General features: G+C 47.2%; 4 protein-coding genes and 3 non-coding genes across 8 annotated transcripts; 3 read left to right on the top strand and 4 right to left on the bottom strand.

Moving 5' to 3' along the window:
- Positions 1-381: 381 nt before the first annotated feature.
- LOC124693422 (ATG8-interacting protein 1-like) lies at positions 382-2,872 on the bottom strand. 2 transcript variants are annotated; one of them, XM_047226898.1, is made up of 2 exons: positions 1,324-2,863; positions 382-777 (listed from the first exon to the last, which is right to left on the bottom strand). In XM_047226898.1, exons 1-2 carry the CDS (start codon positions 2,143-2,145, stop codon positions 676-678), a joined length of 924 nt encoding a protein of 307 aa, XP_047082854.1. In that variant the 5' UTR covers positions 2,146-2,863; the 3' UTR covers positions 382-675. The 2 variants fall into 2 exon arrangements, with proteins under 2 accessions (XP_047082854.1, XP_047082855.1); XM_047226899.1 differs by having other exon boundaries at positions 669-777; positions 1,245-2,872.
- A 1,119-nt stretch (positions 2,873-3,991) lies between these two features.
- LOC124690912 (30S ribosomal protein S13, chloroplastic-like) lies at positions 3,992-5,423 on the top strand. Its single transcript, XM_047224235.1, has 3 exons — positions 3,992-4,150; positions 4,692-4,928; positions 5,030-5,423. The coding sequence occupies exons 1-3, from the start codon at positions 3,992-3,994 to the stop codon at positions 5,165-5,167; spliced, it is 534 nt and encodes a 177-aa protein (XP_047080191.1). The 3' UTR covers positions 5,168-5,423.
- A 10,640-nt stretch (positions 5,424-16,063) lies between these two features.
- LOC124690914 (BTB/POZ and MATH domain-containing protein 2-like) lies at positions 16,064-19,364 on the top strand. The gene is made up of 2 exons (XM_047224236.1): positions 16,064-16,190; positions 18,421-19,364. The coding sequence occupies exons 1-2, from the start codon at positions 16,064-16,066 to the stop codon at positions 19,362-19,364; spliced, it is 1,071 nt and encodes a 356-aa protein (XP_047080192.1).
- A 4,268-nt stretch (positions 19,365-23,632) lies between these two features.
- Positions 23,633-26,460, bottom strand: LOC124688753 (rRNA 2'-O-methyltransferase fibrillarin 2-like). Its single transcript, XM_047222389.1, has 7 exons — positions 26,393-26,460; positions 26,014-26,318; positions 25,598-25,693; positions 25,407-25,484; positions 25,148-25,324; positions 24,072-24,140; positions 23,633-23,940 (listed from the first exon to the last, which is right to left on the bottom strand). The coding sequence occupies exons 1-7, from the start codon at positions 26,415-26,417 to the stop codon at positions 23,773-23,775; spliced, it is 918 nt and encodes a 305-aa protein (XP_047078345.1). The 5' UTR covers positions 26,418-26,460; the 3' UTR covers positions 23,633-23,772.
- LOC124693893 lies at positions 24,702-24,775 on the bottom strand. Its single transcript, XR_007000337.1, has one exon. It is a non-coding gene; the product is annotated as a small nucleolar RNA snoR60 (small nucleolar RNA).
- On the bottom strand, positions 24,956-25,031 carry LOC124693895. The gene has a single exon (XR_007000339.1). It is a non-coding gene; the product is annotated as a small nucleolar RNA snoR60 (small nucleolar RNA).
- Positions 26,461-26,666: 206 nt separating the features above from the next.
- TRNAL-CAA lies at positions 26,667-26,750 on the top strand. The gene has a single exon. It is a non-coding gene; the product is annotated as a tRNA-Leu (tRNA).
- The last annotated feature ends 434 nt before the right edge of the window (positions 26,751-27,184 follow it).

The raw sequence follows: 27,184 nt of genomic DNA on the forward strand, positions 1-27,184 counted from the left end.
CTCAAGCTCTCCTATTGCCACCAAGGCCTCCTGCTTCTCCAGCCCACCATAACGACTTCAAAGACTATCATCCCCCGCCTTCTCGTCCTCGACCCGGCAACCCGCTGCCGCCGTGCTAGCGCACATCCAGGCACTACGTCGGCTCTGCGCTGCTTTCCCGCAATCACCCGAGCAAGCTTATCTCCGAGGTCGTCTGCCTCACCATCGAAGACCGGCACCCATGCGCCTAGGTCGCGTCCGTTTACAACAACAACTGCTCCTGGTGCACATTCCCACTTGACTACAAGGTTGTAATGGTATACGCTACTCTAACCTATATTTTGGTTAACTATGACACCATAGATAAAGTGTGGGCTAATGCAAGATGGATAACAATTCACGAGAGCAATGCAAGATTTACATTGGCTGACAAAATCCAGCAGCAGCTGCAGCACAGTTAAACTGGCCAGGGGCAGTTCCTCCAAAAGAGGGAAAGCAACCACACAAAACTCACACATATTTACATATCCAAGGAGGAGTTTGAGATTTAATTACATGGCCAGCACGCATAAACGTCCACAAGTTCTGCGGCATCAAGGTAGATGATGATGCTCATCGCCTTGATATTCAGTACTGTCGATGTCTCCATGGCACACAGTAGTTTCAGGATACATCTTACGTCAACAGGAAGGGTAATCAACTCGATCGAGCGTGCCCATGGGGAGCTGGACTTGGGTGATTGCCCGCGGCAAGAATGTCCTTAATCCGGTTTAACGGTGCGACAGCGTGGTTGATCCTCTGAAAAGTAAATAAGAGTTTGGTGGTTATTCGAACTCAGCTTCCAGTTGGCACTGTAAATCTAAGCACGCTACAAAAGAGACACGAACAGGAGTTGCAGCAATATAAATGTCAGGGAATTTCTAACATGCTACAGGAGATTCTAAAATCAAAGTACCTGGGAAATTCTAGCACTATATGACGGTTAACAAAGCATTACAGGCGAGAACTTTTAAGCATAGTAGGTTATAGGAAATTAAATTCTTACGGAAAATAAACTATTAAATGAAAAAATAAAACAGTGTTCCTTAACAATGTGTTTATCAATTGAGTAGTATCATAAGAGCATGCATGATACATCAATCAGCAATATACTACAAGAATAGCAAAGGCAAACAATCTGATTTTCCTCCGAACTATATAGGTAACTTTCATTAAAGCACATGAGTAATATTATTCAGATAAGACATATGCATGCTATCACCTACCTGGATTTCACGCCCAACTAGTCTGTTCAGTTTGGAAATTTTGGCTAGTATGTTGGAAAGGGAGGTGTCCCACGATTACCTCCTTGCTGCTAGCAGGTTGCAGTTTGACCTGCTGAAGATGCAGCTTGCCCTTGAGCCAGCGCCGCCGGAAATACGCCATCCCCATCAAAGCAGCACCGGCCACAATAATCGGCCAGAACTTGTTACTTTCCCTAGCACTCTTGTACAGCGATATAATCTGCTTCTGCCACCAAGCACCGCGTGGGCCTCCAGAACCATCAGGCCTGCTCTCTTCACCAGAGGCAACAACCTTGGATGAACCGGTGACAGTGTCCACATTTTGCAGGGTTGGATCTTCAGTTTTCTCCTCAGTTGTTTTACTCTCAGTAGCTGACCAGTTCAATCCTTTCTCAGCAACCACCGCTGCAGTGTGACCGGATGACGAGAACATAACCGTGTCTTCCGTGGCCAAACTCACCCCACGGGACGTGTTGCCATCATCAGGCTCCATATCAACCGAGGAAAGGCTTTTCCCTTTGTCGAGGGATGGGATCCTATCAACATCATCACCCTTCAATTTCTCCTCATCCCTATCATCATCGCCAGTGTCAGAAACTGCATACTGGCTGCCACGCGCCTCCTCGCGCTCTGTGCTACCAGCTTCCACGAGGAGATTCTCAGCCTCATTCCGAGGCACCGAGAAATGGCCAGACATCATCAGTGCCGCAGCTGCTGAATCAACCCCCTTCGTGCCATACACATGGCCCGCAGACTCCTCATCGGAAGGTTCGGATCGTGCCGGACCAGGTGTGGATGCGTAGTTCGATGCGGTCAGCTGCACAACCTCCCAGTCGTTCCCTCGGGGCGAGGTCTGCCCGGTGCCACTGTTTCCAGGCTCCATCTTCCTGCGATCCACTCAAGTCAGAAAACCCAACCATGCAAAGCTATGCGTGACAATCAGTTTGGCACTGCATAATGCATGATTTTTTAACTAGTGCGATCCGTTCAAGTCAGAAACCGCAACCGTACTAGGATATACATTGAAAAGCAGTTTGGCATTGCATAATGCGTGATTTGGTAAGTAGTGAAATGCAAACATGAGAGAAATAACTAAAGAAAAGTAGCGGGCTGAGCATATGCTGAAGAATTCAGTCTGGCTAATGTCCGCCGTAGTTGCCTAGAAAAAAGATTATGCTGAAGAAGAAACAAAGTAGTAGTATTAGTTGTGAGATGAACATGAAACAGCTATGGTTCAGAAGCAGAGTAAGACAGTAAGTGCAACCAGGGCCTAGTCGTAGGTTCAGTAGCCAGTTTTTGCTGATTCAAGCAGGCATGTTCCCAATTTCCCATACGCGTTTTGTGACAGAACCAGCAGGTGACACATCCATCTATCCGTGGCGGCATGAGTAATTTCATTACTGAAACGAGTGCATCCCGGCATCCCGCTATGTTTACTAGAGAAACTGACACGGTCTAGCAAGCAGCGAACCTGACGAACTAAGAGAGAAATCCAAATCCGAACCCAGACATGGCATGTATGAACCTGATTAACCAACTAACTGGAACTGGAAGGAAGTATATTGACAGATGAGCCGGCCTGGTCCACCCGGATCGATTAGACCGCCAAGGTGCCGCAGCAGCGCGCGAAACCCATCCAGCAGCCGGAAACGAGCCGCGGAAGAGGATCCGATCGGGGCCTCGGACAGTCAGGGTGCCGGAGATCGGAGGAGGAAGGGGTTCGGGGAGTACTTACCGGCGCGAGCAGAGTAGAGCAGGCTTCAGTCGCGGTTCCGGCAGCGAGCGAGCGAGGAAGGATGGGGAAAGGAAGACGAACTACCGAAGAAGTGGGGAGAGACGTGGCGTCACGTTGCGTGCCCAGATTTTTCTTCTTTCTTCCTTGTCGTGAGTGGAGGTGGATGGATTTTTTTCTAACCGTGGCAACTGAGTTGGGCTGGGCTGGCTTTAGGACATCTCGAGGGGCCATCCAAACGGTACTGGGCTGTCCGAAACGGTTGGTGTGGACAAGTGGACAACCCGCGCACACTCGAGCTGGACGACGCAAACGGATCGACCCATCCGTTTATCAAATTTAGGGAACCGATGCATCGGCACGGTCTGTGTCCTCCCGCGTGCACCTAGCACCCGCATGGAAGCGACCCGATGGCTGAAAGGCTGACCGGTGGCAGCGACGGAAGCGACCCAACGGCTGAACCACCAAGCTCCCACACACCAAGCATCTCCGCAGCGTAGCATGCCTCGCAAAAAAACCACCACCTACTCCTTGTTGGGCCGCAACGGGCGCACGGTGCCTCCGCCTCTGCCTCCACCTTCCCCTGCCCCTCCGTCTCCACCTCCGCAGCCAATGCAGAGTTGGAGCCCGTCAGACATCTTCGACGCAGGCCTCGGCGAAGCCGACATAGCGGAGTCCTCCTGAACGCGCAACAAGATGTCGACGGGGAACGGGAAGCTGAAGAGGAGTGCGCGTCGTGTGATTACGGGTTGGGCCGTCTAAAAATGGCGCACGGCCCAAGCCCATCGAGGCTCCCACCCTGATCGCTGTTCCTTAACCCAGCCGCCGGATCTGTCAAAAAAAAAAAAACCCAGCCGCCGGTTAGCCACACCGCCGTTTCGCCCGTCTCTCCCGTCGACGCCTGCCCGCCGCCGCATCTCTAGCAACCGCCAGACCCCGGCCGCGTTCGTCTCCCACCTCTCGCGTGCGCACGACAAGCGGCACCGCAGACGAGAGCATGCAGTCTCGTACATGGTCCATTGTGCGCGGCTTAGCGCGCCGCCGCGCCGGAGCGCCGTCCGGGTCTGGGGTCGGCTCAGCTCAGTTCGGTGGTCTCGGTCCTTCTCTTCAATCCGCTGGAATCTCCACCGGCTCAGCCTGCATGCTTGCCCGCCAGGTGCTTGCGTTTATTCCTAACTGAGCTTGCTTGTTTGAGTGTTGTTTGGAATTGAGTAATGCAGCAGCACTTTGTATTTTTAGAGCACCAAAATGAACCCTTCTGCTCAGGAGGAACAAATTGGATTAGTGTGGTGAAAAAGAATATGATTCTCTTCAAGTTGACCCGTTCTTGCATTTCTACCATCTTTGAAACAAGGGCTAGTGCTATGTACTGTCCCACTGGGTCTAGGCATATTTGCTGCTTCTGTTGTGCGCATAAAAGAGGGGGGCATCCTATGGGATGAGAATGCTTGGATGATTGGTGTTCACGTGGACGATTGCTTCCGAATCATGAATTTCCCATCCCTAGCATGTTACCGGGTAGTGTTTTTCAGGCGGACCAGTGTAAATATATATATGTGCATGCTATAGGACTGATTCTTTGCTATTCTCTTTCCTACGTTCCCGCACATTGAAAAATGCAACTTTATATGTTAGACATATACGTTGACAACTGCTTTTGTGATATCGATTCTTGTGGTTTATCTTGTACTCGACAGAATGGAGGTTTTGGTGATGGTGGATTCATCGACTCCATTCGTATCGGCGGTGTTGTGCTACCGAACCACAAGAGGCTGGAGTACTCGCTACAGTCCATCCACGGCATCGGACGGGCGCGCGCCCGTCAGATCCTTTCGGAACTCAATGTTGAGAACAAAGTCACCAAGGACCTCTCCAAGGCGGAGATCATCACCCTCCGCGAGGAGATCGCCAAGTACATGATTGAAGGAGACCTGGTAATTCCCTGATCCGTTTGCTCTTGTGATTGTTCCTGTGCATTAGAAATAATAAGAAACAAACTTAATAGTGCCCCAATGTTCTTCGGCATCCTTTACAGAAACGGTTTAATCGTGCGGCAATCGAGAGACTGGAGGGGATTAAATGCTACAAGGGCATCCGGCACGAGCTTGCGCTCCCTGTGCGTGGCCAGAGGACAAAGACCAACTGCAGGACTCGCAAGGAAAAGAGGGCCTGAGGCGCCAAACGATTTGTCAGCCTCCCAGAAATAATAAATCATATTGTCGTGTATTTACTTCCTGTTTGGTTTTCTTTGTACTGCATTACTGCGCTAAACTGTTAAATCCAATAAATGCTAGGTATCTCGCAGCACAGCATCTGGTGGACTTCCAGAAACTGTTAAATCCAGTTGCTTTCTTCTATTTAAATTCAGTTTAATGTTTGAACATCTGTAATTTTGCCTGCCAAAGTTTTTTAATATGCTTATAGATCTACGATAACTCTGTGGTGAAGCATTCTGTCGCATAATTTGTTTCCAATTCATGTACGTCTGTAGCCTCATATTATTCAGCTCTTGCCTAGCACTCTGTGATACATGTTTTCGTTTTCGTCTTGGCGGGCTAAATTTATTCAGACAATACAAATCATGATTGCTCATATATGTTGTCAGGATTTATTGATATAAGTTGTTTTCTTCCAATAAGCTGTGAAACAAGCTTTAAGCCTTTGACTGACTACCTAATAGTCTGAGTGTGCATGTCCTTCACTTGTACGATATTAATCAGTATTTGCTGTTTTGGCATATTCAGTAAATGTGACAGTATGTAGGTTTTGTATATCTCTATTCCTATTGTTGTTTGAAACTGATCGAGCTGTGTACCTCAGATTATAGCTATGAATTAATCTAAATATCTTTCTGATGCCTCCTCTTTTCTGTTTGGAATGTCATTGTGTTGTTTGCCTTCATTAAATCATATGTTTTTGTTTTTGTTTTTTCAACTATTGTAGTTTATGGATGATTAATGTAGGTTTAGGCTGTTTGGTTAAACATTTTCTCACCATGTCACCCGTTGTCAGCCAGACTTGCATAAATATGTGATTGGCCATCGACCACAAATACAACTCGGCTGGTCCAAACTATATGTAGCTTGCTTTGTGTGTGGTCTTATATCTTAAATTTTGGCCAGCATGGATCTATAATAATGCAATTCATATTGAAAACATGCTTCAACACTTTTGACATAATTTCTGTAATGGTGTATTTCATGTTTACTGTTTGGGCCATTAAAAACTATGAGAATCAATAGTACATATTGATGGATGGTATTGCTTGCTTCACAGGTATATAGTCATATTCCGGTGGCTTCATTTGCAGAAATGAGTTGTGGGTTTATGTTCTTCCATTTTGTATGCTCCTCTTCTTTCTTCTTGGATTCAGCTGGACGTGGACCCTCTATGTGGCATCCACCAATCAACTGTGAAGTGAACTTGTAGGAAATAATTGTGTCTATTATCTATTTTATGAAAACGTGCCTCAGCTGGCATAAAGGTTGAAGGCACATTGGCATTCGATTAACTAGCGCTTACGTTGTGATTCATGTAATTTGCTTTATAATTTTCAAACTTGTTGGGACAAGCTCACCTTTCAATTGATCTTGCTTGCCTTTTATAATTTTCAAACGTGTTGGGACGAGGTCACCTGTCAATTGATCTTGCTTGCCTTTTAGTGTGCATATGTGTAGGTGTGGTTGATTATCTTGCTCACCGGTCAGTTGTATTAGCTGTTGAGATTTCGAACGTCCCTTAATGACCCATTTTGTTCATGTTCTTTTTTGTTCAATTTCTACCTGAATATTTAGAAGCTTAGTGTTGACTAAATGTTGAATCACATAAGTGATCTGATCTGGGAGTTGGGAAGTAGTTCCTGCAAGTGGAGTTGAATTACACCCTGTTTAATCTGGTTGAATTTACCCCTGTTTAATCAAGACTATGGTCATCTGATTTGCAAGAACTGAAGAAAAACAGGGTGTAATTCAAACGCCTTAGCTTAAGCTTTGGTGGTAGAAATTTGTTTCCGATATGGCCAATGTTTTTGATACATTTGAATTTTAACTTTCTTTTTTTTAACCTTGAGAAATACAATCTCTCATTTCTTTCCTCGCAAGAAACACACATAAATTTAGTTATGATACAACCAGCGATTGGCCAAATCGAAGCCAGATTAACATGTTATGGATATGCCTCTATTCAAGGATGACATCCACATAAATAGCACAGATTCCAGCAATGTTCATCGCAAGAAGAAACTAAACAGTGCAAATATCGTGCTGAGCCGAAAAGCCGTAGAGGAAGTCCAAGTTGCAGGCTATCCTGCCCATGGTGTGGTCGCCATCGCCATCCTGGATGGGCCTGCAGTCGAGTTCGATGCAGAATAGCATGCATGCCTACAGCGGCATTCAGCAGCAGTAGCATTGTTTCGTGCATGCACATTGCAGCAATGGCGTCTACTCTTTTCCTTGCCTCAACCGCAGTCTTCTTCTTCACAAGAAGAATGTCCAATTTAGTGTGAAACCATGGTACAAACACTTGTATAGTAATTGCATTGACAGGTCCTTTAAGCATCTCTGGAAAAGCAAAATCCTGCTAAAAATCAATGTTTGGTTGTGGTTGATCTAGCACAATGACATTGGATGCAAATACAACATGCTGAAACGAAATTGAACAGATAACTCTCCTTGTCAGTGTAATGAGAAAGAAACCATCTCACATCTGTTTTTTTTTAATGTTCCACAGCTAATTATTTCAGAATTTTTGAAACTCAATAAAAAGGGAGGATTAAGAATATATAGCATTTCCGTAAGTCTTAAATTACATATGTGAATCTTTGTATATTGTTGTGTGTAGTGGTATAACTTTTCTAGGAGTGTATTGTCGTACAAGCCATATAACCTTTTTGTACAAGTCATTACGGTGGCCCTAAGTCTGCAGGGAATACTCTGTTTATTTTTCAAGAACACAGAAGAAATAATTTTATTTTGTGATGGAATATTACGAATGCTATCTTTACGGGTAGAACAAAAAAAATTAAGGAAACAGAAACAATACAATTAATATTTTTCTTGGTTATATCAGGAAGTCCCAGGTAGCGTGGGCTTTGTTTAAGAAAACGTTTTGGGCTTCTTTTAAGAATAGTATTAGGCTTAATTATCGCGTTCAATTGCTCTAACTTTGGGCCGACCCTCTGCACTATATATTGGCTAACGCTATGACGCCACCAAATACCCTAGCGAGCTAGAGATGAGCAGCCGCCACCACGACTTTCTCTCCCAGATCCTTCTTCACGCCGGCGTTCGCCACTTCTGGATCCCTACTCATGCTCCACACATCTTGGGGTGGGAGCGTTGTTGAGATGAGATTACCCCATACACCACTTTCAGGTGCTCTTGTTTAGCACTTACTCGTTGGAGACCGGCGTATGGGGTAATCTCATCTAAACACCGCTTCCATCCGAGGTTCCAATATTCTTATGAGCAGATGCTCCCCACCGTGATGTCGGGGTTCCCTTTACATGGTTCTCACTGGGAAGTGGTAAGTCGCCGAGTATCCTTGAGTTCGATGTTGACAGGCAGAGCCTAGAAGCGATAACTCTGCCTGTGGGTACGTAATATCATGCCTTCATTTACAGTGCCGCCTGTAACAGAGCCAAATTATTTTTTCGATATTTCGTTGATGCATCATACCTGAAACGATTTTCACATCCTTTTTTTTTGTTAAGCTAACTATAACTAGCCTTATGTTTACTGTTTGATGACCTCTTGAGCGTATGTCTCTAACTGGCCATTAGACACTAATATGATTTGGCTGGTTGTAAATATGTGTAGCTATGAGTTACTACCGTTTCTTCAATTTTTTGCCTCCATAAGGTGTTTAATACTTTATGTCGAAAGGCATGCTGAAAGGGACATTACCTGATTCGTAACTATTACCGTTGTAATACTGTTGAAAGTATTACTTATGCTGCGCAAGTAAAAAATGACAGCCATTAAGGACAAATGGAAATATAAGGTAATAAGATGACGCATGACGCCATGATCCATTGGTTAACGCTTGAACTGTAAGGATTTTATAAAATTTGTTTTGTTAGTGACTAGCTAGCTCTTGCATTTCAAGAAGGTTTATGTTATTTTACTCCATGACCCGCTGATGTGCCAATGTACACGAATGTTGTTTGCCGTTAAAAATATTGATTTCGTTTATAATGCTGAGATGATTCAGTGTTGGTTCTTTTGGCGTAACTTCTACAATAGTGAACCTAATGTTTACTGTTTGGGTCATGGAAAAATTGTGAGAAACTTCTGAAAGGTTTTCCTGAATGAACATTACAGTTTTTTTTTTTTTGACACGTGGTACTTTTTGATCCACAGATATTAGTGTTACAGTCTCATTTCTGAGATACAGAAATGAGTTGTGAAGTCGATTTGTGAACTCTCCCATCTACTATCTAGTTTATTTAGACATTCCTCAAATGGTCATGAAGGCAGAAGGCCTATTGACTTGCTTCTGTTAATTAGTTCTTTGGGTTCATTTAATTTGATTTGTGCTTTTCAGGCATGTTGTGTGTTCGTGTGTCTGATATTTTCTGTTTCAGGCAGGAGGATGCCAGACATCGGATTTTTTCTTATGTTCCATGATGTCCCATTTTGTATGGGGAGAATTGGTTATTTACCCAAAACTTGACCAGCCTTGGATTATCTACCCAAAGTTCATTGTGCATTGGTAAATACCCCAGCAAGAACTTGAGAGCAAAATAGCAATTGCAGAAGGACCCTGAGCTTCTCACGATTCACGAAACTTAACTGCGCAAGGATAGGATCGATATATGATCGATCAGATGGAAACCCGCAAGTTCTGGATACCGCATACGTGCGTCTCGAGCCAGCGCTGCTCGCGGGGGCAGATCAATCACTGGTCTCCACCGTTGAGAGAAGTCTCACAGCCATCCTGACGCCTCCTGACCTTCATCAACATCATCCGCACCGTCGTTGTCGTCGTCTGCCTGTACGTCCTGCCGTCATCTGCCTACCGTAGCGCACCGTGCCCACCAAAATCCATGCAGTTAATCAAGGTCCAATCGATCTGGGCTATATGCACGTCCCCAAGGAGCATCTAGCTGAACAATTTCTTTAGCTAGATAGTTATTATAGATTGTATTTTTTGAAGGACGGACGAGAACAAGAGCGTCAGGTGTGAACTTTTTTTTAACCGCACGTATTGTGAACTGGTTTTGATCCAGTCTACTTTGACGTCCTGATGTAGTTCTTTTTTACTCTCAAGTCCCTACCGAGTATTTTGCCAATGTACAGATCATTGCCAAGTGTTTGGTGAACAGGTTGAAGCCCGTCCTTGGCGACGTCATCTCTATCAACCAAAGCGCCTTTGTTCCGGGCAGGCTAATAGCGGATAATGCACTAGTGGCCTTTGAGTGCATACACTTCATTGAGAATAATGGCAAGGAAGAGAATAATTTTTGTGCCTATAAGTTGGACCTATCTAAAACATATGATAGGGTCGATTGGGGTTTTCTAAGGAAAGCGATGGAAAGAATGGGTTTCGCTCATAGATGGGTGGACTGGATAATGGCATGCGTCACCACTGTGAGGTACTCTGTTAAATTCAATTAGGCCACTGCGTATTTGTAGAAGAGCACCGCGCGTCTCTCATTTGTTGTTCGCGGATGATAGTTTGCTCTTCTTCCGAGCGAATGCAGAGGAGGCAACAAGGATCCAGGGGGTGCTGAACACATATGCCAATAGCACAGGGCAACTTATTAATCCAGGAAAGTGCTCAATTCTGTTTGGGGAATCATGTGGAGTGGCCACAAGAGAGGAAGTCAAGCAAGTTTTGCATGTCACGCAGGAGACCTTTGAGACAAAGTACCTGGGATTACCAATACCGGAAGGCCGAATGAACAGAGGCAAATTCAAGAGCCTGCGGAAGAAGTTAATTAAGAGACTCATACAGTGGGGCGAAATTTTCCTCTCTCAGGGTGCGAAGGAGGTGCTGATCAAGACAATTGCGCAAGCCATTCCGGTTTATGTCATGGGGATATTTAAGCTTCCCTTTGGCCTCCTGGATGACCTAACGAAGATCCTAAGAGACTTTTGGTGGGGTGCCGAGAATGGGAAATGGAAAACTCACTGGGTGTCATGGGGTAGCATGATGCAACCAAAGGATCAAGGGGGAATGGGCTTCAAAGATATGCGTCTCTTCAACCAAGCGCTTCTTGCCCGTCAGGCATGGCGTTTGTTACAGCAGCCGCACACTCTATGTGCCCAAATTCTGAAAGGAAAATATTACCCGCGGGGGCTCCTTGTGGATACGGTCTTCGCCGGGAACGCCTCACCCACATGGCGGGCTATCGAGTATGGGCTGGAGCTATTCAAAAAGGGTGCAATTTGGAGAATAGGCAATGGGGCCAGTATCCGTGCTTGGCGCCAGCCATGGATACCGCGCGATTCCTACTTACTGCCGATCACAAGACAGGGGCGATGCAGGTTGAGGTGGGTGGCTGACTTCCTAAATCATGATGGAACATGGAATACCGAGCTCGTGCAACGCTGGTTCCTGCCCATAGACGCAGCGGAGATTCTGAAGATTGCCACTTCAACTAGGAATGAGGTAGACTTCCTCGCCTGGCACCCAGAGAAGACCGGGGTCTTCACTATCCGTAGTGCATACCGTTTGGCTTTCGAGGAACAGTTGCGTGCTGGTGGGCGACAAACGACGAGTGAACGACCGAGAGGGGGTAGCGTTGAGTCGAAGCTGGTCTGGCAATGCCTAGTACCGCCTAAAGTCCGGGTCTTTGCTTGGAAGCTTGCACGGAACGCTCTGTCAACGCAGGTGAACAAACACGCACGGGGGATGGAGACACCACCAACCTGTTTGATCTGTGGAATGGAGAACGAGAGCTCCTTTCACGCCATGATCAAATTCCCTCAAGCACGATCCTTGCTTGATGCGATGCGCGAAGTATGGGAGCTACCGGCAGCTAAGCATCTCTTCGAACACAATCAGGACTGGTTCTTGCATGCACTCAACAAATCAGACGTGAACCAGAGGGCAGCTTTCATGATGACCTTGTGGCGCACCTGGCATAACCATAATGAGATCACACACAACAAAAAAACCAGCCCCGGTGGAAGCTTCAAAAAGATTTCTTATGAGCTACATGAATTCCCTGCTGCTCATTAAACAAAGACCCGACTACTACAGATCCGAAAGGCAAGCAAGTGATTGATGTGGGTAAGGGTTTCACAAATTGTACCATGCCAAAGACGAAGCCCCCAATCAAGCAACAATGTAGGCCACCGGAGAGCGCTTGCAGATGTTTAAAAGGGTGCGCGGATGCCTTGGATGCGGAACTGCAGGCAATGGAGGAAGGCCTCGAGCTCGCCCTGCGGTGGTCGACGGAAGCCTTCATCTTGGAGTCGGATTGCGCGGAAGCAATAAGCTTGGTCTCGGAGGGGAGCTCCAATATGTCCAGATACGCTAGGAGAATCTTGGTCATTAGAGATAAAATTAGGAAAAAAGAGATACGAGTCTTGAAAGTTAGCCGGGTGGCAAACACGGTGAGCCATGGGTTAGCTTTCATAGGAAGAGTGCAAGAGAGGGCCACTATGTGGTTGCAAAACTTACCGCTAGAAATCGCTGAGGCGGTTGAGGCGGATTGTAATGCTCTGGATGCTTAATAAAATCTCTTTTTCCCGAACAAAAAAGTATTCTGTCAACAACAAAAATCAAGGCAATTAGTACGAGGCTGGATCCCTTTCCTTTTGTTGCGTACGTGAGCTGGTATCTAGCTAGGAAAGCAATATCTTTACTATTAGTTTGCAATAGGTGGTGTCCGTAGGTAAAAAAAAACCTTGTACGTTAAAAAAACCCATCTCCCATCGTTCCTTTGTTTCGTCCCGCGAGAGAAAACCAGGTAATAAAAACCGGAAGCCATCCCGAAGACCCGAACGAAGCCAATAAAACAGGAAGCCAACTAACCCAGGCTGCCCACGATCCCACGCCGACAGCCCCGGGGAGTCCACATGGAATCCGTGCTCCAGAGTCATGTTTCAGCTCCGGTCTCTCTCCAGAGTCGAGATCGACGCCTCTATGTAAACGCTGATATATACACAACGCCCGACCATGGCTCGATTAGCACAACCTTTCCGTCGACTCGGGAGTCGGAAATCGATCTCTGCTCGATTGGAGATTCGCAGAGCCTGGCGGTGGCACCAATGATAACCAGGTCGACAGGGCACAACCAGAAATTCGCTTTCCAATTCCGACGAACGCGCAGCAGCCAATGCCTCCGTCGACGGGTTCGTGGTTGGATATAATCTGACCCAGGGGTACGTGCGAATCCACAGCTCAGAGTTTATGACCTTCTTTCCCAAGCCAGATTTGCTCGGTGCGATCGAATACTGCGCGAGCTCGACGTACCCATACATGGCAGTCCACGCCACGAAGCCCCGCACAACGGCGCTAGCTGCAGCCGTTGTCCATGGTCGGAATCAAGACAATCACGCTGCCAGAGAACGTACGTGGCTCGTCTTCAATAGAATTTGCCATGAAGTTGATACAAGGGTTGTTGTATCTCTTCCAAAGCACTTAGTTCGGCGACGATACCGACCGTCCTTCACGGGATGGCAGGTCTCGGCGATAGGCTAGGAGGCCACAACAAGAAATTCAATTCCCAGTCTCTGACTGAGTTGCAAGAGATTCTCCGTGCGATCAAGCACAACGGTTTGATTATATTCCTTCCGAAGGCAACTGTCCAACATCCGTATGTGCGCAGGCAGGTGGAGTTCAATCCCGAACCAGACCACCCGTACATGGCAGTTCACGTAGACAAGAAACCTGGGGAGTGGGGACGAGTGGGTATGTCGACGAGACGACCAAGCATGCCCCCAGCACCGGTGCTATGGGCTTTGACGAAGAGACGCACGCAACGGCGGTTGCCGGCGTGGACGTGACGCAAGGCCACAAATATGGCTTGGGTGAGGAGCTTCAACAGACGGCGATGGGCGATGGCTGGTTGGCCCAATTTTAACGGATGACAACGATACATGTCTTTCTCGGCCAGTGTTGATTTAGAGACAATTTCTGTGGCCAAGCACATCTATTATTCAGAACCCACGAGTTAGCTGCTCGCTGAACTACTGATTGGTTGCTTGCCGAGCCAGCCTCCCATGAATTGTCATCGGAAGATGCATTGCATGCATGGGAAAGCCTTGCTAGCTTACTCTGGGCCTCTGGCTATTATTTACCTTGCACTACATCACGTATGCATTCTCACGGTTTGCCTACACTTCTTGCTGCTAGGAGAGGGAGAGATATCAAAGGAAAAAATATTGAAACTTTATGCAAGCAACATGTCCAACATAAACCTAATTAGTGTAAATTATATGTAGATGAGTTATTTTGTATTTTTAAGTTTATATTTTTTTTGTTCCGCTGCAATGCGCGGGCACTAAGCTAGTAATCGTCAAGGCTCCTTGCTATATACCTGTGTCTTCCGGTCAGATCAATCGATCTAGCCAGCTCGTGCAGCGCATCTCGCCGGACCAGATCGAGCTACGTGCCTCTCTCTATCTCTCGCCGGGAAGAACACGGCGGACTGCGCGTCGCAAGATAGATCAGGCCGTCGCGGACAACACATGTTATAATGTCATCGTTCGCTGGAGTATCCGTCGTCACCGAGGGAAAGCTATGCACCACGTCGGCCGTCGACGCCGGCGCAGACAGTGGGTACCATCTGCTTGTGGTCAAAGGCTACTCGTACCGTACAAGAGGTATCCAAGGGCCATGACTTCAGGGGTTACACGTGGCCAACCAGGCCCTGGTATCCCTGCTCCCCAAGCGGGCCGACGCTGTGGAGGTCAAGGATTTTCGCCCTATCAGCTTGATTCATAGCGTGGCGAAACTCATGGCCAAGGTCCTCTACTCTCGCCTGGCGCCGAGGATGCCTGAGCTGGTTGGCCCACAGCAGAGTGCCTTCATCCGTGGACGCTGTCTCCATGACAACTTTCAGCTGGTTCACTATACGGCTCGGAAGCTCCACGCGCTCAAGCGGGATGCTATCCTCCTCAAGTTGGATATCACGAAAGCCTTCGACACCGTGGATTGGGCCTTCCTCCTCGAGGTTTTGGCCAAGTTGGGCTTTGGCCGGAAGTGGATCTCGATGGTCGGGGGGCTGCTCAGCTCCGCCTCGACCCGCGTGCTGATGAATGGCGCTTCGGAGAGCTCATCTACAACCGTCGGGGTCTGCGACAGGGTGACCCTCTCTCTCCCCTTTGCTCTTCGACACGGTCATGGATGTTCTCCACCTCATGTTTGAGAGGGCGGTGAATGTGGGCCTGCTCACCGAGCTCTCGGCTAGTGGCTTCCAAGCATCGCACATCGATGTATGCCGATGATGTGGTTACCTTCATCGGACCCACCGAGGTAGACCTGCGCACCCGCACGCAGATTGTGGAGGACTTTGGGGTGGCGTCGGGGCTGCGCACCAATCCGGCCAAGTGCTCGCTCCATCCCATTCGGTGCTCGCAGGAGCAGGTGGCCCCGGCTAGTTCTATCCTTGGTTGCAAGGTTGCCTCCTTCCCGTTCAAGTACTTGGGCCTCCCTCTTGGGCTTAGAAAGGTGACGGCAGCCCAGCTGCAGCCGATCGTGGATAGCGCAGCCGGCGAGGCTTCCACCGTGGTGCGCCAAACTCCTCAACCGTGGGGGTAGGACCATTCTTGTCCGGAGTACGCTTCGGCGATCCCAGTGCATACCATGATGTCGCTCGACATCCCGCCGAAGGTTGTTGAGGCGCTGCGCAAGATATGCCGGGCCTTCCTTTGGAAAGGGCGGCAGGAGGTCAAGGGCGGTCACTGCATGGTCACTTGGGACAAGGTGACCTCCCCGAAGGACCTCGGCGGGCTAGGTATTCTGAACCTCCGCTTGCTTAATCTTGCTCTCCGCTGCCGGTGGGCCTGGCTACAGAAGGTGGATCCCTCTAAGGCCTGGGCGGAGTTTAACATTCAGCTCCCCAGCCTCTGCACCGCTATCTTTGATGAGGCCGTCGCGGACAACACATGTTATAATGTCATCGTTCGCTGGAGTATCCGTCGTCACCGAGGGAAAGCTATGCACCACGTCGGCCGTCGACGCCGGCGCAGACAGTGGGTACCATCTGCTTGTGGTCAAAGGCTACTCGTACCGTACAAGAGGTATCCAAGGGCCATGACTTCGGGGGTTACACGTGGCCAACCAGGCCCCGGTATCCCTGCTCCCCAAGCGGGCCGACGCTCGTGGAGGTCAAGGATTTTCGCCCTATCGCCTTGATTCATAGCGTGGCGAAACTCATGGCCAAGGTCCTCTACTCTCGCCCGGCGCCGAGGATGCCCGAGCTGGTTGGCCCACGGCAGAGTGCCTTCATCCGTGGACGCTCGTCTCCATGACAACTTTCAGCTGGTTCACTATACGGCTCGGAAGCTCCACGCGCTCAAGCGGGATGCTATCCTCCTCAAGTTGGATATCACGAAAGCCTTCGACACCGTGGATTGGGCCTTCCTCCTCGAGGTTTTGGCCAAGTTGGGCTTTGGCCGGAAGTGGATCTCGATGGTCGGGGGGCTGCTCAGCTCCGCCTCGACCCGCGTGCTGATGAATGGCGCTTCTGGAGAGCTCATCTACAACCGTCGGGGTCTGCGACAGGGTGACCCTCTCTCCCCTTTGCTCTTCGACACGGTCATGGATGTTCTCCACCTCATGTTTGAGAGGGCGGCGAATGTGGGCCTGCTCACCGAGCTCTCGGCTAGTGGCTTCCAGCATCGCACATCGATGTATGCCGATGATGTGGTTACCTTCATCAGACCCACCGAGGTAGACCTGCGCACCTGCACGCAGATTGTGGAGGACTTTGGGGTGGCGTCGGGGCTGCGCACCAATCTGGCCAAGTGCTCGCTCCATCCCATTCGGTGCTCGCAGGAGCAGGTGGCCCTGGCTAGTTCTATCCTTGGTTGCAAGGTTGCCTCCTTCCCGTTCAAGTACTTGGGCCTCCCTCTTGGGCTTAGAAAGGTGACGGCAGCCCAGCTGCAGCCGATCGTGGATAGCGCAGCCAGCAGGCTTCCACCGTGGTGCGCCAAACTCCTCAACCGTGGGGGTAGGACCATTCTTGTCCAGAGTACGCTTTCGGCGATCCCAGTGCATACCATGATGTCGCTCGACATCCCGCCGAAGGTTGTTGAGGCGCTGCGCAAGATATGCCGGGCCTTCCTTTGGAAAGGGCGGCAGGAGGTCAAGGGCGGTCACTGCATGGTCACTTGGGACAAGGTGACCTCCCCGAAGGACCTCGGCGGGCTAGGTATTCTGAACCTCCGCTTGCTTAATCTTGCTCTCCGCTGCCGGTGGGCCTGGCTACAGAAGGTGGATCCCTCTAAGGCCTGGGCGGAGTTTAACATTCAGCTCCCCACCTCCGCACCGCTATCTTTGATGCGGCCACCGTTATGTTCCGGGCAACGGCGAGCGAGCTCGGTTCCGGTCCGATCGGTGGTCGGACGGTTCGAGTGTTGCGGAGATTGCACCAAATGTGGCCAAGATGGTCTCGCGTAGGAGGATCACCGCTTGCTCGGTGAGAGAGGGCCCGGCCGGCCAATGGCCGAGGGACCGTGGGCCGGACATGGATGAGGCAGCCCTCCCGGAGTTCTTCATGTTGTGGCAGAGGCTGGCGAACGTCCAGCTTGTCCCGGAGCGGGAGGACGTGCTGATGTGGAGGTGGTCGACGGATGGCATCTACTCCGCCCAGTCGGCGTACAGAGCATTCTTTGCGGGCCAGGTGAGGGCCCCCATCTCAGAGGAGATCTGGCGGTCTAGGGCGTCGTACAGTTGCAAGTTCTTCGCATGGCTGGCCTCGAAAAACCGTTGTTGGACGGCGGATAGGCTTCGACGTCGGGGCTTGCCGTGTCCGTCGGCCTGCCCGCTTTGCGACCAGGAGCCGGAGACCTTGCAGCACTTGCTGCTGGGTTGCGTGGTGGCGCGGGAGACCTGGGCACGGGCTCTTAGGTGTTGGGGCAGGGAGGAGTGGCTCCCGGACCCAGACACCGATCTGCTGGAGTGGTGGACGTCCCGGGCTTGTCCGACAGCTCACAGACGGGACATGTTGCCATCATACTTGTCTTCTGGTGCATTTGGAGGCATAGGAACGACGTGGTCTTCAACGGAGCGGTGGCTTCGCATGGTGCCATCAGGGACAAAGTACGGGAGGAGTTCGAGCGGTGGCGCCTAGCCAAGCTTTTCCGTGGCACTTTCTTTGTTTTTCTTGATCCGACCGTTGTACCGTGGCAGGACGGAGAGTAGGCGTGTGTTTGGGAAGCTGCCCCCCTTGTGGTAGCGCAATCTTTGCCATCTTGGCACTCTTCTATATGATTGATACACCTTCCAGGGTGTATTCTCGAAAAAAAGAGGTATCCAAGGGCCAGGTCATAAGCTCGGAGCCTTTCATGGTAGGAGGCCACCAATGGGTCATCCGGTATTATCCGAACGGTCACGACCCGAGTTGTGCCGACTTCATCTCTCTCTATCTCCGCCTTGACGCTGTTGAAAACCACGTGGCGGCCAAGGTGCAGCTCGAGTTTAGCTTCGTCGACGACGTCGAGAAGCAAAAGCGTATCCGTGCAACCGAAACATGCGGCTTCTCCGTCCAACATCCTTCTTGGGGCTATCCGAAGTTTATGAGACGGGATGTCCTCGAACGATCGGCTCATCTAAAGGGTGATTGTTTCACCATCCGGTGTGACATCATGGTTTGCAACACCAAGGAGGATGCCGACGGCACCCTCCCTGGCATACACGAGCATTTTGACTATCTGCTTCAGAATAAGGTGGGTGCTGACGTGACGTTTGAGGTCAGTGGCGAGACGTTCGTTGCACACCGGTGTGTGCTCGCAGCCCGATCAAAAGTTTTCATGGCACAGCTCTTCGGCCCCATGATGGAGGCCACTACGTCCACTGCCATACAGATCAAAGACATGAAACCAAAAGTGTTTGCAGCTTTGCTTAGCTTCATCTACACAGATTCGTTCCCTAAGATGGATAAGGATATAATGTGGCTGCAAGACCTGCTTGTCGCGGCGGACAGGTACGATCTCCAGAGGCTCAAATTCTTATGTGAAAAACAGTTGTCTGAGGACATAGATGTGGGCTCGGTGGCGTCCACTCTTGCTCTAGCCGACCGGCACCACTGCCACGGACTGAAGGAGGTGTGCTTCAAGTTTATCCAAGCACAATCTCCTGAGTGTTTGGATAAACTAATGATGACTGATGGCTGGCAGTGTAGTGTTACGACGTGCCCCTCTGTTTTGAATGAGCTTGTTGCCAAGCTTGTGTCCAATCAGAAGAAGAGCTAGAAGATGGATAACTCCATGATCTATTGTGGCTGGAACGGCTTCAAGTAACACTATTATGCATATCATATAGGATGGGATCCTCTCGACAGATATGGAATTAGATGGTCTGTAGTTTTAGGTGTAATCGTCGACATTGATCCGTATTGCAACCATGTGCAAGTAACCTAGCTAGGCGTTTCTCTATGCATTGTCTTATATATCTATGCTTTGTGCCTTGCTTATCATGTAAAACCCTATTCTATTGCAAGTTGATGATTTCTAAATGGTAGTTTATGAACCTGGATCTTGGAAGGTCACCAAGATTTCTTAATACAATGGAAATGACAGTGTCAAATCACTGTATTTTGCAAATTCCAATGATGTGGTTGACTGTTTCTGGTGTATCTTGTAGCAGAGCTGAGATGAATGTTGTCATGTTTTCGCAAGCTGTGCGAAGAAAGATTTCAGTCCATACACAGGACATAGGTCCTGAAATCGAACTAAACAAACCTGAAAAGAGAAGAAGTCAGAGTAGAGACAGCTTAGTTTATTTTTGCGATACTGAAACTGAAGTAGGGATAATGGAAAAGACAGTTAGTTGGCATCAATCAGAACCTGAGTATATACGTTGGTAATGAGGACAAATGGTGCAGGTAGTTTTGTTGAAGTTTGAGCATAGATGGGGAATATGAAACAGAAAAGGATTAGTCACAGGGAGTTAATTTGGCATAAAAAATGGAGATTTGACTGCAGCTATGGTTATACACTTGTACATGACACTTGATTAGAACCATATATGCTACAGTACAGTTACCACCATTGGCCTTGTGGCGCTCTTTCCATGTCACGCATGTTCTATCAGGAGACGACATAAAGTAAATAAAATTGGGCCAATATTTATCTTCAATTTCTCAACTGGATCCATGATACAGCGAGCACTAGCTGCTGCAACAACAACTCCATTGGAAGAAAATGCTTGGTTGTTAACCATATAACATCATAAATCTGAAGTAGAAGAACGTTCAGAACTTTGGGACCAACATAATCGACAGAATTATGCTATCATCCAAGTATGGAGGCACAAATCTGAAGCAAATGAACATAAAGAACTTTTGCAAAAATAGAATCAACATAGCTATGCTTTTATCCAAGCCTAATATATCGTCCTAGCCTCTAGCATTTCTTGTTCAGGCCAAACAAGAATCACAAAGAACATCGAAGCAAGATGCTGAATTTGCTTTCTAAAATTACAGGTAATACATAACCGTCTGTAAAACATGCTTAAAAACAGAAGGATCTCTTACCAATGGCACCCCATGGGCTGGTCTGTAGTCGTAAGCTGGTTAATCCAGCAGCTGTGTCATGCTCTGTTCTAAGACTATGTTAGCTTTATTAATTTAAAATCGGGCAGTGTTGTCTTTTATCTATAAAAAAAAGGCACCCCATAACTGAGGACAGCAGAAAAAACAAATTCAATTGACATATTCGTTTATTCAGGTCATTGCTATTATGGCGATGAGTAAAATGAAGTAAAAGGATAAGTGCCTGATAAAAGAATGATTCCACGGACAACATCCCCGCATGTACCAGCACAAGTGGAGTAAACTAACAGCACAAGTCTTGGCATTAATTTGCATCCCGCCGTAAATATGGACTAATAAAAACTTGAAGGAAACTGGTGGGCAATCCTTGAATTTTGAATGCTCAAAATACAACAGCTACCTAGTTTTCGACATACGAGCAATATACTACCCCGTCCTGAAATAACTTGCTCAATGTTTTCTCGATACGGATATATCTATAACTAAAAATATATCTATATACTTGAACAACTTATTTTAAGACAAAAAGAGTATTACGTTAACTCTAGTGTAGTACATATAGTCTATGAACATAGGATTATGACGGAAGTACACTAAGGAATTCTAGTCACCATGTGTAGCACCACGAGCTAGCTTTTTTTACACAAATATAGTAGGGAAAAGATTCCTACGGTGTCATTTTTCATTTATAAACGAGGATATTTACATGGTACAAACCCATCAAGCTCCATCAAGCTAGCTCCTCATCGATCTTCGGATGGCTCCATCAAGCTTTGCTTTCCTAGAGAAGAATCGTTTCGATTCTGCAGTTTGCTGTGGAATTGATTAATTTAGCATCTGGTTGGCGAGGATTTTAGTTTTGTTTGAAATTAGGGGGCTACAATATGAAACATAAAAATAGTAGAATGCATGCTACTGCATTTGTCCTTATCATGGGATACATATCCACCTTGAGTTTTATTTTCTCTAACATGTAATTGGCATCACTAGTACATTCTTTCACACACGCTAAATAGCCTGTCGCACACTATAAATGTTACATAAAAGTTCGCAAATGATTACAACCGTCTGCGAATAGGAGGGCCCTCGCAAACGACTTTTCTTCGTTCATCCTGTGCTATCATAGCAAACGTCTTTTTGTTTTTAGTCATATATGTTCATCTCATTTCTCACATGGCCTTAGATCTTTCCTCGTATGTCGAAAGATTGCAAAAAAAAATTGTCTGACTTGCAGAGTAGTGTATGCCCAGCTCAACACTCATGAAAATACAGTACCAAATCTCAATTATATTCGAGTGCACATCTGATACATCATATGTAAACATACATTTGCGACATAGCTTCATCTGACAGCTCTAGGAACGCGAAAGATACACAAAAGAAGATAATATGTAACTATTCTTGGTTACGCCTCTGTCTCTTTGACGGTGATGTACCTTGCAAAGATAAAATGGAGAGATTTCTCCATTTATCCTTGGGTCACCATCGTCGTGCACCACGCTGTCTACGGATGTCGTGGGAGAAGGCAAAAGGAAGGATGTGACCCTGGTTATTTTCTTACAATCAGGGTGTTCCTTTCCCATGCAGGCATGGCCAAGCCCTGCATGGGATGCACATAATTAATACCAGTTTCCTTCCCTGCAAAAAAAAAGGAATGTGACCAAACCAATGACATATCATTTTACATATAATTTGCACTCAAATGCGTAGCGAACATGCCGGGGGAAATTGAGTTGAAATACAATAAGGCATAGCGACAAAAAAACATCGCATACCTTACCTCGCCTCAAGTAACAAAAGCTCGGGAAGCACCTCCGAAGGTGCTTCGCTCGTCCTGCCTATGCGTTGAGTCGGCTTCGGAAAAGCCAACAGCCAACGCATCCTCTTTGGCTCATTCTGTTGGCTTGTGGAAACCTTGAAGAAACCAAAACAAAAGGGCCCTAAGATTCATTGCATATAGCAAGAATCCAAGTGCTTGAGCTGCTAACGGCAAACCACCATAGTTCTTTGCAATTGTCTGTCCAAGTTGTCGAAGTCACTCTTTATCAGCTCTAGATTCAAAGACACTATTTTGCTTGATAATTTTCCAGCATATGTTATTGTCCAAGGGATCTAGCATGTATGGTAATATGGTTCAACTGTACAAATTTTTCTTGCAATGTTTGTGCTGTGTGTTGTGACTAAGACTCTCACCTTGGAGCTAACATTCAACATAAGCTTGAGTTGATTCGGTTGGTATTGAGTTGATTCGGTTGGTATTATATGTCTCCCATAGGTCATGTAGAACAATCAGAGTCTTCTTATCTTGAAGTAGATGTTTAAGGCGTTGGTCTATCAACCGCCTTGTATCTAGATTCTAGTATTCTGTTTCCAGAACTTCAGAAATTATTGAGTTCCCTATTTTTTTCAAGTCAAAACACTTGGATTATCATATCTGATGTTGTTTGTCATAGGAAAAGAAGGGAATTGAAAAGAAATCTTCGCCTGAAACCAATCCCACGCAGAAGATCCACGGTGCTCATGCCAAGATAACTCAACAAAGAAGAAGATGTGGCAACCATGCAAGATCCACTGTGCAATCGCAAAATATTCGAATCATGGACAAGAGATGCTATGCTGTTGAAATCATTTCCCATCAGATCAAGATCCCCGCAGGTGTTGTAAAGTAGCCGGATGGACTGTTAAACTTGCCAGCATAGATTAAGGACAGGACGTCAGAGGCAGTCCTAGAGGTGCACGACAGTACCATCGGTGAAACCACTCCCATGCTTGCCTGGCCAGCAGATCAGGCATCCGGTGATACACTCATCCCTGTGAACTTGCTATTTAACAAAAACGTGAAGGAGATTTAACAGATAACCTACAATCCTCTCAACCGTGAATTAACTAGTTGGCCAAACCAAGAAGTACCTGCAGCTGCTAAATGGTTTGTACGTGTAGAAGATAACCATTTCTGCTCAAATTAAGTTTAACATAAACCAGGTGGCTGTACAACAGCCAGCCACCATTGTCTCATTTCCACAAAACCCTAATACATGGGGTAATACTACTACAGTACTACGTCTGATCAAAACAGATGGCAGACATAAAACAGCCACTTATCAATCTCACTTTTGCTTCTTGGGCATCCTGTAGCCACCAACGACACAGGCATGGTCACGCTCAAAGGGCTCCAGGGTCACCTGCTCAGAAGGCTTGAACTGGTCAGCCTTGAGCTTCTCCACTTCAGCAGCAAACACAGCCTCAGCGGGCATGGTTGAGTCAATACAGTTCGCCTGATCAAAGTAAAGAATGTCAGTAAAAAATGGAAGCTTCAAGATGCCAGATCCGATGGCAACTTCAACCTTTCCAAGGCATATGTATGTTCCTTGCATATTGACTATTCTTAAACATATAAACTTAGTACCTTGATCGAAATGACAAAATGGCCACCATTCTTCAGGAAGTATGATGCGTTAAGGGCTAAAATTCTAGCCTGTGAGACAGAAGATACAGGGACAAGGTTTAGACATGCTTAATCAAGACATTTCAAATAGCTCATACCATAACCCATTATGCAAGCCGAATTTGGGTACAATGTAACAACCAATTCAAATCAAGCCTATAGGCGGTTTGCAACACAGTTTTAGCATATTAGGCATAACAGTAGGGAAAATACATTTTATTTAATTTATTCAACTAATTGACAAATGATGAGCTCATAATTTGAGATCATGACACCAATAAAAACAAGACAAGCCAATCAAATCTGCAGCCATGTTGCAGTGGGAACTGGAAAGGGTGCCAGGTTACTTGAAACAGTCCATCCAAAATTAAGATCATACAAAGGCAAACAGACAGATAAAAGCCATGTTGTAGACGGGTGTCAGGTTACTTGAAACCAACGATCCACACTTAAGCTCACCCAAGCATAAAAACAATAAACAGGCAGATAAAAGGCAAATTTAACACGAAGTCAGTGAGATGGATAATGTGATCGTCAAGTAAAAGAAATGTAGCAATGCAATCAAAAGAAAGAACTGGCTATGGGCAAAATAGCATCAGAAACTCGATTTTGCATCATACAATAGATGTCCTGAAGGGGAATCCGAGTTAGCTCCTCATCTGCTAGGCCTCAATATAGCCACAGAAAATCAGGAAATATTGCAAACCAACAACAGCAGATTGTATGCACCAACTATTGCGTACCACTGAAATGGGAACTAATCGATATACCAACCAAATGTGACAGTGATGGATTATAGTGCAGTAATCAAAATGCAACAGACTAAATAAGAAAAGAGGCATAAAGGCATCAGAGACTCGATTTTGCATCATCCAATTTGATGTCCTGAAGGGGAATCCGAGTAAAGCTCATCTTTTGCTAGCCACCAACAACTCGTGAAGGAATTGCATAGGCAAACAACAGTCAACTGTAAACATAATAACTGAGGTAGACCTTATGAAAGACTGTAAAACAGAACTACTTTTACGTAGATATACCTGGTCAGGTTGTGCAACATCTGAAAAGATAACATCAACCATGCCAACAAGCATCCTGTACTTTGCCGGGTGCCTAGCATCCTCAATGATGGGGATCACATTGGTCCTCTTCTTGGCCATGTTGACGAGATCCCTGCCACTGCGGTGAGAGAACTCAACAGCATACACCAACCCAGTCTGCAAACACTCGACCTTGTCAAAACAAATCACACAAAGCAAATCATTAAACAATAAGAAGGAAGTAGCCTCAAGATCTCACCGGTCCAACAATATCAGACACATGAGACACTGTTGTTCCGGAGGCAGCACCAAGGTACAGCACACGGGTACCAGGAGCCTAAAACAAAAGCTCACTGTCAACTACGGTACCAAAAATGAAGGTAAATTACACTGCAGCATTGACATCTGCAAATAATTCAGAATGCAAGCTTTAATGAACAAAAAACTTACAATCCAGATGTTGTCAACACCACCAAGCACGGCAGCAGCCAGCTTGGACCTGAAGGGGTTCCACACCCTGTACTCAACCTTGGATTGGTCCTCGTTCTACATAACACAAAAAAAAGTAAATGAGCATCATTTCAGATCGGAAGATTGTAACATCGGAAGCTGATGCTCAAACTAAATAAGCATGTAGAACTAACGATCAGACTGAATATAAGCTGGTTAACATTTGCCTATCAGTTCACATGCGCAGGAAGCATAACAGAGCATCTAACAACCGAGTCCGGAACCAATGGAGATGGCAAGAACTTGTGACCCACTGAATCAAAGCTAGTCTAACACTTTCCAGTGTCTAAAATACACCTAGAGCAGAACCCAGACATGTACATCACACAGAAGCATGTAAGCAAAACGAGAGCTACCTGGACGGAGACGCGCTTCTCGCCGTAGACGGACTCCCCGGGGACCATGTTCTTGGTGCAGAGCGCGTCCTCCTTGGCCTTGGCGATGAAGACGCCGTCGTGCTTGTGCGGCACCACGACCACCTTGCTCCCGCCCTTCATGCCGGGGCCGCCCCTGCCTCCTCCCCTGCCGCCGCCGCGGCCCCTACCACGGTCGCTCCTGCCGCCGCCCCTACCGCGGCCGCCGCCATCGCTCCTCCCGCCGAAGCCCCTGCCGCGGCCGCCGCTGTCTCTGCCGCCGAAGCTCCTGCCGCCGCTGCGACCGCCTGTGGAGAGCGAAACATGTTAAACCGAACCCAGGATGATACGAGGAAGAGGGGGAGGATGGGTGAAGCTTTACCTCCTCCTCTCATCGGTGGCCTCATGGTGCTGAGCTGAGGAGGTGCTGGTGGCCGCCGCCGCCGCCGGAGGGAGGAAGGGGAAGGAAAGGGTTTAGGGCTTTGGAGAAGGGTTAGGGTTTGGTCGATGGTTTGGGGGAAGACTTATAGAAGGAAACTAGGGTTGGCGTTTGATCACGGCCGTTCGTGCAAGAATGGTGAATCGGACGGCTAGATTACGGGGCGTCATACTGGTTTATTGTATATTGAAGAAGTCATGGGACTAATTAACATCAAGTCAGGATGGCCGAGTGGTCTAAGGCGCCAGACTCAAGTTCTGGTCCTCTAACGAGGGCGTGGGTTCAAACCCCACTTCTGACAAAAATTACTTTTTATCTTTTTTTATTTTTATGTTCTCATTTTCCTGCTAATTGGTTTTGACATTTCTTTTTCTTTTTCCAACTCAATAAAATTTTATGCATAGGTGGGAAAAAGGAGAATTTGATAAAACCTTCTATTCTCATGTTAATTAACTTGCATTCCTCGTAATTTGATATAGTCGCTCATTGTAGTGTGATAAAAGTAACATGCTTTCTCATCAACGAAAGAGCATGCAACAACCATATTATGCAATATGCATCTTCAAAGGGAGGATGGCTCCATACATGTGCAATGGAAGCTAAATGATGGCTTAGTGTAAACGAAAAAATTTATGCTTGATGTATGTGGGAACATAGACACCAAGGGTATGGATATCACCTTTATTTTTTCGGTGAAGGAGCGGAAAATATGTTCTAGATCTTACAACATGCAAG

This window comes from Lolium rigidum, chromosome 2 (genome assembly GCF_022539505.1).
Source record: "Lolium rigidum isolate FL_2022 chromosome 2, APGP_CSIRO_Lrig_0.1, whole genome shotgun sequence".
Lineage (NCBI taxonomy): Eukaryota > Viridiplantae > Streptophyta > Magnoliopsida > Poales > Poaceae > Lolium > Lolium rigidum.